The sequence below is a fragment of the Nannospalax galili genome, unplaced genomic scaffold, assembly GCF_000622305.1.
Source record: "Nannospalax galili isolate Female #2095 unplaced genomic scaffold, S.galili_v1.0 scaffold1402, whole genome shotgun sequence".
NCBI lineage: Eukaryota > Metazoa > Chordata > Mammalia > Rodentia > Spalacidae > Nannospalax > Nannospalax galili.
In genome coordinates, this window is record NW_008348453.1 from 526,577 (window position 1) to 535,809 (window position 9,233).

General features: G+C 44.8%; 1 protein-coding gene across 4 annotated transcripts in view; it reads left to right on the forward strand.

The window, feature by feature from the left end:
- Kdm4a (lysine demethylase 4A) overlaps positions 1 to 9,233 on the forward strand; it is a 54,909-nt gene that overhangs the window by 10,597 nt on the left and 35,079 nt on the right. For all 4 annotated transcript variants that reach the window (XM_017801179.2, XM_008845379.3, XM_008845380.3 and 1 more), the window contains exons 5-8: positions 1,435 to 1,628; positions 6,812 to 6,861; positions 8,214 to 8,317; positions 8,697 to 8,834. In XM_017801179.2, the coding sequence (XP_017656668.1) occupies positions 1,435 to 1,628; positions 6,812 to 6,861; positions 8,214 to 8,317; positions 8,697 to 8,834 (486 nt within the window). The remainder of the gene's footprint in view (positions 1 to 1,434; positions 1,629 to 6,811; positions 6,862 to 8,213; positions 8,318 to 8,696; positions 8,835 to 9,233) is intronic.

Here is a 9,233-nt window from a genome sequence, read left to right on the forward strand (position 1 = left end):
GGTGGGTGGGTGTGTGCTCATGCATGCCATAGAACACAGGGAGGTCAGAGGACAACTTTGGGAGTTGGTTCTCTCATATCATGTGAGTTCTGGGCATTGAACTCAGGTTGTCAGGCTTGGTGGTACGTGCCTTTGTCTGCTGAGTCATTTTACTAACCCTTTTTAAAATATTTAAAATTCTTTTTTCTTTTTAAAAAAATTTTCCAAGTTTATTTAACTTTCTTTTTTAAAAAAAATACTTTGTAGCCAAGGGTGGTGGTGCACGCCTTTAGTCCCAGCACTTGGGAGGCAGAGGTAAGCAAATCTCTGTGAGCTCAAGGCCAGCCTGGTCTACATAGTGAGTTTCAGGTCAGCTGGGGCTACAGGGAGACCCTGTCTCAAAAAGACCCCCCCCAAATTATTATTTTTTTAATGTGTATGAGTGTATTGCCTACATGTAGGTAGGTGCACCTGTGTTGTACAATGCCCTTGGAGGTCAGAAGAAGGCATCAGATCCCCTGGAACTGGAGTTACAAATGGTTGTTAGCCACCATGTGGGTGCTGGGAATTGAACCTGGGTCCTCTGCAAGAGCAGCTAGTGCTTTTAACAGCTGAGCCATCTCTCCAGCCTCCTTTTTTTCTTTTACTGAGTTAAAAGTCACCTAAGTTTCTTTCTTCTTTTTTTTTTTTTATGAATTTTATTATTTTTATTTTATGTCTATGTGTATATTACCTGCATGTAGATAAGTGCACCCGTGTCGTGCAGTGCCCAAGGAGGGCAGAAGAGGCTGTTGGATTCCCTGGAACTGGAGTTATGGACAGTTATTGGCTGCCATGTGGGTGCTGGGATTCGAACCCATGTCTTCTGCAAAAACAACCAGTGTTCTTAACCACTGAGCCATCTCTCCAGCCCGCTGAGCCGTCTCTCCAGCCCCCCTCTTTCTTTCTTTTTAAGATAAGACTTTACTCTAGTTCAAGCAGGCCTAGAACTTATGCGATTCTCCTACCTCAGCTTCCCAAGGGCTTAGTAGTAGTTACCTAAGTTTCTTTAGGTTCAGTTCAGACTCTTCCTGTTGGGGTCTGAACAGGTGCTGCCCACCTCTTTATTCATCTTCCTTGCAGTAGTATTGGTCAGAGTGGCATTTGCTGTTGGTGGCAGAGCAGCAAAATTCCAGTTGTAGCTGTGTGAGTGAGGAGCGATGCTTACTTATTTGGTTTTATTTATTTATTTTATTTAATTACTTACTTTGTGGTTGTGAGACTGGGTCTCATTATAGAGCCTTAGCTGGCCTGGAACTCACAGAGTTCCATCTACCTCAGCTGGGATTAAAGGTGCCACCACATCTGGCTCTATTTATTTTGATACGCTGGTTTTGACTTGCCAGTTTGATCAGAGGTGACAGCTCACCTAAAGCTGCTTAATTTAATGTGTGCCCTGGGCTGTTTCCTTGGCAGCACGTTGATGAGTGGAATATTGGCCGACTGAGGACCATCCTAGACCTCGTGGAAAAGGAGAGTGGGATCACCATCGAGGGGGTGAACACCCCGTACCTGTACTTCGGCATGTGGAAAACATCCTTCGCCTGGCACACAGAAGACATGGACCTATACAGCATCAACTACCTGCACTTTGGAGAGCCAAAGTCTTGGTAAAGTCAGCCTGCAGTTGGTGCTGTTCATCATCTCAGAACATCATGCCTCTCATGCATGTGACAAGTGCAGAGCTGGGTGGCAGGCATGGGTGGAGCTGCCATTCTGTATTGAAACATACTATTGTATGCTTTTGGAGCCCAGAGTGCCTTTTGACTCTTAGCAAGCTTTTTGTTGTTGTTATTGTTGTTTTTATTTTGTTTATTTTTTTTGAGAAAGGGTCTTCCTATAGCCCCAGCTGTCCTCAAACTCACTGTGTAGATCAGGCTGGCCTTGACCTCACAGAGATCCACCTGCCTGTGCTGAGTGCTGGGATTAAAGGCCTGTGCCACCATGCCTGACTCACTCTTTGTTTTTTGAGTTAAGGATCTCACTCTGTAGCCTAGATTGGCCTTCAACTCATGATTCTCCTGCTTCAGCTCCCAAATATTGGCTTTAGAAAACAGTATTTAGCATCTGCTGATGAAAGAATACATCACGTTAGTGAACTTACTGAAAGCCATGGTCTGTTCATGCTGGTGTAGCTGCTTTCTGATTCCGTCTTGATGAGCCTGAGGTATTTCTTAAGGGCTTACTTCTAAGACTGAAGCCACTCTTTAGAATGTTAGGAAGTTTTTTTTTTTTTCCTCGATGGAAAAATGGCATGGTGAGCAACAGGGTCTGTTTAACACAGGAGGAGATCTATGAGGCTGCTCTGCACATGTTTCCTGCTCTGTTACCAGCCTAGCTGAGGAGACAAAAATTACTCTGTCCTCTTGGTGCACTGCCCTGTCTCTCAATATCAGTCTTTTAGTAACAGGGCAACAGTGAGCAAGACTCATGTGGCATCCACCCCCACACAGATAGGAGCCTGGTCACCACGCAGCAGGAAGTGGAGAAAGTGATGGAATGGTGTAGGAAAAGCTCCAGAGAGCAGTGGGTGCTGAGGTCCACATAGGCGGGACCCACAGGTGGAGTGGAGGTTAGAGAAAGCTTTCAAAGGTGAGTGAGCACTAAGCTGAGGCTAGAACAGTGAGAAGCATGTCACTGGGTGGAATGATGGCGGCTATGGGAGAGGGTACTGAGGGCAGTATATCCAACAAGTTTGAATCACATGTGCAGAGCTCCTGGGTTGGCAGGGCACACTCTGTTTAAAGTCACTGTGTCCAGGAGAATGGGTGGTAGGTCAGAGGGCCACCCCGGGGCTATTGAGAAGCTGTGTTTGGAAATTATGGCCCCTCGACTTTTTCCAGCATCTTTAGCCATAGCCAATCCCAAGGCTTTGCCTTTCTCCCTTCAATTGCTGTTTAGAGTTCCATTTTGGGGAAAAAGCCTTTTGAACCTGTGATTACAGACCATTGTCCCATTGCCTCCCTAGCAGATGACTAGGCTTGCAGCATCTCAGAATGTCCCGTTTGTATCTTCACCATTGTTTACTCCAGAGTTCCCTGCCAGCTGTTGGATTCCTGTTCTCAGTTGTCAAGAGAAGGGTTTGTTTTGTTTTGAGACAGGATCTTGCTGTGTAGTCCTGGTTGGCCTTGAACTCACAGTACTTCTCAGGCCTAGGTGATTCTACTGCCTCTATCTCCTGAGTGCTGTGATTGCAGGTGTGCCCTGCCATGCCTGACTAAGAGGTTTTGAAGGCACTGTATGTACTGTTGAGGTCATCTGAAGTAGTGCCAGAGGCTTCTGTGCAAGGTAGCCTGATGGATTCTAAGACCTTTAGGTGACAGTTTCCTCCACTCCACATTTTGTTTCAAAATGATGTAGCTTGGGGTGGAATTTTTTTTTTTTTTTTTGGTCTTTTTGAGACAGGGTCTCCCTGTCCTGGAACTCACTGTGTAGACCAGACTGGCCTTGAACTCACAGAGATCCACCTGCCTCTGCCTCCCAGTGCTGAGATTAAAGGCGTGTGCCACCATGCCTGGCGGAAATTTTTTTTGTGTGCATGTGTAATAATCTCTGCTTTTTTAAGTTGGGTTCTTGCTATATTGCCCAAGTTGACCTCAAACTTCCAGGCTCAAGTGATCCTCCCGCTTCAGCCTCCCCAGCCATGGGACCACAGCCATGTTTCCCCATACTTAATTGAAATAGTTCCTAGGATAGGTTAAAATAACCAATAAAGGTTAAAATAAAGTTACTGCAAATAGTCTTAGATATTCTTATTTCCTTTTTATTTTTCATGAAGAGCAGCTCTTATGATGTCTAGACACCTACCATGTGCAGGAGTAATTAGTTATTGGGTGATTAGTAAAGCTTTCATGGAGATGTTAGAAAAGTGGACACATTGCCAGTATGAGACAAAGAATTCGCCTTGTTTTCCATTCCTCTAGCCTTTCCATTAAGCCTTCCCCTTCTGGGAGCACTGTAAAAAATTTCAAGTTATGTGATGTGCCTGCCCTCCCCCCACATTAAGTAATTTTATATGAATACCGTAATAAAGGAGAGAAATGTTTTGTTCTCTTGAATTCTTACTTTGCCTTGGCAGTTGGATATTTCATTTCTGCAGAGAGCTTTTTATTGGTTAGACACTTTTAAAAATCAGCTGCTAGGGCTGGAGAGATGGCTCAGCGGTTAAGGGCACTGACTGCTCTTGCAGAGGACCTGGGTTTAATTCCCAACACCCACGTGGCGGCTAACAACTGTCCAGTAACTCCAGTTCCAGGGGATGCCCTCTTCTGACCTCCGTGGGCGTTGCACAACATGGGTGCACTCACATATATATAGGCAATACACTTACATGCATATAATAAAAATAATAATAAAAAAATACAGTTGCCAAAGCAGAAGTAACCAAAATATTGTTCAGTAGGTGAATGGATAAAGAAACTAGTACACCCAAACAATGGACTGTTCTTCAGTGTTAAAAACGTATTAACTCTCAAGCCATGAAAAGACATATGGAGAGCTGGGTGTGGTGGCGCATGCCTATAATCCCAGCACCCGGGAGGGAGGCAGAGGCAGGCGGATTTCTGTGAGTTTGGGGCCACCGTGGTCTACAAAGTGAGTTCCAGGCCAGCTGGGACTACAATTGTCTCAAAAAGACAAAAAAAAAAAAAAAAAAAAAAAAAAAAAAAAAAAAGAAACAAGAGACATTACTAAGTGATAGAAGCTTATCTGAAAGATTAGGGTATAGTTCAGTGGAGGAGTGTATGCTTAACATGTGAGAGACACTGGTTTGATCTCTAGCACCACAAGAGGAGGAGAAGGAGGAGGAGGAGGAGGAAGGAGGAGGGGGAGGGGGGAGAAGAGGGAGAGGAGAAGGGGGGAGGAGGAGGAGGAGAGGAGGAAGAGAGGAGGAAGACAGGCGGAAGACAGGCAGAAGACAGGAGGAGAGGAGGAAGACAGGCAGAAGACAGGAGGAGGAGAGGAGGAAGAATATCAGTTTGTCTCTTTTTGTTGTTGTTTTTTGTTTTGTGTGTGACAGGGTCTCCCTACAGTCATAGCTGGCCTGGAACTTACTATGCAGACCAGGCTGGCATCGATCTCACAGAGATATGCCTGCTTCTGCCTCCTGAGTGCTGGGATTAAAGGCTTAAAGGCATGTGCCACCACACCCAGCTAGCTTTTACTAGTTCTTGAGATGCAGATCCTTGCCTATTGGCTTTAAGTTCTGTTTCATCTCCTTTCCATAGATGTCAGCAGTATTCCCCAGTAATAACTTAAATGAAAGGTTTAGAACCAAATATAACTGACATCATTCCAGATTTATGAAATTCCTATATTTCCTAAGGTAAGATTTTTAAACTCTAATAGAATTTTTTTTAAATTAAGAATTATTTAAGATTAAAAGTTTTGCTCTTGAGGCCAGAAAAATGGCTCAGCAGTTAAAAGCACTAGCTGCTCTTCCAAAGGACCTGGATTCAATTCTCAGCACCCACATGGTGGCTAGCAACTGTCTATAATTCCAGTTCCAGGAATCTGATGTTCTCTTCTGGGCTTCATGGACATTGCATGACATGGGTACACTTACATACATGTAGGCAATAAACTCGGAAAAAAAATTTTTTTAAATGACGTATATTCTGTAACATGACTTAGTGATATCCTAAGTGAAATAGTCTAGTTGTTGTACGGGTCCACTGAGATGAAATTACCTAGAATAGACAAATTGTTGGAACAAGGTAGAATGGAAGTTTCCAGGAGCCGAGGGTGTGGGGCAGGATGGGGTGGAATGAGAGGGGAAGGTGGTCATTTGTTCAATGGGTACAGCCTTTCTGTTGGGAATGATGAAAATGTTCAAGGTATAGACATGTTATACAACAAATGAAAATATTTAATGCCACTTAATTGTACCTTTGTACATTTAAAAACTGACGAGTGTCATATCATGTAGGTTTTGCCACATTAAAAAAATAGATATGGGGCTGGAGAGATGGCTCAGCAGTTAAGAGCACTGACTGCTCTTGCAGTGGACTCAGGTTCAATTCCCAGTACCCACGTGGTGGCTAAGAACCATCCTTAATTTCAGTTCCAGGGGAATCTGACGCCCTCTTCTGACCCCCTGGGCGTTGCACAACATGGGTGCACTCACATACATGCAGGCAATACACTCATACACATAAAATAAAAATAATAAATATTTAAAAAAATAAATGAAAATCAGCTGTTATAATTTTCCTTCCCCTTGGCATGTAGCTTGGGGCTGCCCTCAAGCTCTTGATCCTCCTTGTCTCTGCCTTTCATGTGCTAGTGATTACAGGCGTGCCACCATGCCTGGCTTCAAGGTGTTCTTCAAAATGCATTTTAAATTGAGACATAATATTGTACATATTTATGGGCTATAGCACCCATTTTGAAAATCAGCTGTTATAATTTTCCTTCCCCTTGGCATGTAGCTTGGGGCTGCCCTCAAGCTCTTGATCCTCCTTGTCTCTGCCTTTCATGTGCTAGTGATTACAGGCGTGCCACCATGCCTGGCTTCAAGGTGTTCTTCAAAATGCATTTTAAATTGAGACATAATATTGTACATATTTATGGGCTATAGCACCCATTTCAGTGTATGTAGTATGTGGTATGCAATGATCAGGTTGGCGTAGTTGTTGTATCTATTACCTCAGACATTTGCCATTTCTTTGTGCTGGGGACACTCAGGATCTTCTCTATTGCCTTCGGAGTGTTTGTGAGTGGGCGCAAGTCCCTTAGCTCTTGCCCCTGTTCTTTCCTGGGTGTCTAATACTGCCATGTGATTATGTGATTGCAGGTACTCTGTTCCACCCGAGCATGGGAAGCGCCTGGAGCGTCTTGCCAAAGGTACTGTAGCCCCTTCAGGTACTGGGTCAGTCCTCTCTCAGCTGAGCTCCTTGCTCTGAGATGTCCATTCTCTGTGGTCAGATCTTGCATGGCCTTTTGTAGGTCTGCAGGTGGGGCAGGGTGTCTGAACTTAGCTACAGGATTGGTCACCTTAGTAGAACAAGCCCTTCTGGCCAAGAAGGGACTTGGGTCTCTTCTTGTGTCCATGCTTCCACCCATAGGCTCTCTTGACTAGAAAAATATTAGATCGGGTTCTTCTGCTCAAACCCCAAATGTGAAAGCCCAAATTGAATTTTGAGTTTAGGTCTGTGTGCGTGCGCACGTGCGTGTGTGTCTGTGTGTTTGGGTTCTTTTAAATGGACTTTGATAGGTTTGTGCCTCTATAGAGTCTACTATTTTAAGAGATCCAGGGTAGATGAAACTGTAGATGTGCCATTCACTAAAGGCTGGGGATGGAATCTCAGTCTTCAAGGCCTGGAGAAGGTCCTGAGTAGTTCTCAGAGTTTCGGAAGAACAGGCGACTTGAGTCATCTCAATGTTCCATGGTTTGATTGCCCAGATAATACACCACCTGGGAGAGCCTGGAGGTTCACAATAGAACCTCAGACTACTGAAGCTGGAACAATCCTTACTTAGCATCGCTTTAAAAAAATCTTTTTGAAGACTTATTTTTAATTTCCATGTATGACTATCTGGCTTGCATGTACATATGAGCAATGCCTGCATGCCTGGTGCCTGGGGAGGCCAGAGGAGGCAATTGAAGCCCTTGGAACTAGAGTTACAGGACGTTGTCAGTGACCACGATATAGATGCTCAGAACTAAACTCTGGTCCTCTGCAAGAGCGTCAAGGACTCTTGACCACTAAGCCACCTTTCCAGCCCCACTTTTCAAAAAAATACTTATTTATTTGTTATGAGACAGAGTGTCCCTGTGTAGACCAAGCTGGCTTGCAACTCACAGAGATCTGCCTGCTTCTGTTTCTGGAGTTCTGGGATTAAAAGCATATGGCACCATGCCTGACAATTACAATATTTTTTATTTTTGTATATGAGTGTCTGTGTGGGTATGTATGTATGTGAGTGTAGGTGTCTATTGGAGTCCAGAAGAGGGCATTGGATTCCTCTGGATTTGGAGCTTTGAGTCACCCAACATAGGAGCTGGGAACTGAACTTGGATCCTCTGCAAGAGCATCAAATGTTCCTAACTGCTGAACCATCTCCAGTCCCTCATAGTATCACTTTGATGACTGTCCTCCTTACCAGCCTCAAGTGATCCGCAGGTGGGAACTGACTCAAGGGTTACAGCTGAAGTGGAGCATCTATTAACTTAGACCTGTTGTCCATTTAAACAGGTTTTTTCCCAGGAAGTGCTCAAAGCTGTGAGGCTTTTCTCCGACACAAGATGACCCTGATTTCCCCATTAATGCTGAAGAAGTACGGCATTCCTTTTGACAAGGTGAGCTAGCTGGTGTCCACACAGAGCACAGTGGGCCTTAGGCTTATAGAGAGACACCCTTCTTGATCTTTGTTGTACAGTTTTGCTCTAGTTCATCATTACTGTCATTTTGCTCTAGGGTGGGATTTGGTAACAACAGGTGGCTAGTTGCTTTCCAGGTGCCGAGGGCAAGTCAGATTCCCTGCACAGTGTTAATTTAGAGGGATGGTTAATTATAGTCTGAGCATGTGTCTGATCTGTTAAATGAGACAGCAAGACCCTGGTGGTTTGACTTGCCGTTGGTCGCTCAGCTAAGTGCTGGCAGAGCTGGAACTTGGTTCCAGTCCTAGTCCAGGCCTCCTCCACACGTGGCAGCTGCTTCAAGTCTGCTCCTGTTCAGGTGACCCAAGAAGCTGGAGAGTTTATGATCACCTTCCCATATGGTTACCATGCTGGCTTCAACCACGGTTTCAATTGTGCTGAGTCTACCAATTTTGCCACCCGTCGGTGGATTGAGTATGGCAAACAGGCTGTCCTGGTAAGTCCACTTGACTTATTCTGTACAACGTGGCCAAAAGTGTCCAATTGAGGAAATTCTTATGTTAGAACATTTCTTTGATCTGTTGGAATCAGGGTGGCTGGGGATGTGTGACTGTGCCAGCAATGTGTGTTCATAAAGAATCTTGTCTTTGAGATAAGGTCTCTGTAGCCCTGACCTCAAACTCTAGGCAGTCCTCCTGCCTCAGCCTCCTGTATGCTGGGATTACAAGTATATATCACTATTAGTGGCTTTTTAAAAAATATTTTAGCTGGGTGTGGTGGCACACGCCTTTAATCCGAGCACTTGGGAGGCAGAAGCAGGCGGATCTCTGTGAGTTCAAAGCCAGCCTGGTCTACATAGTGAGTTCCAGGACAGCTGGGGCTACAGGGAGACCCT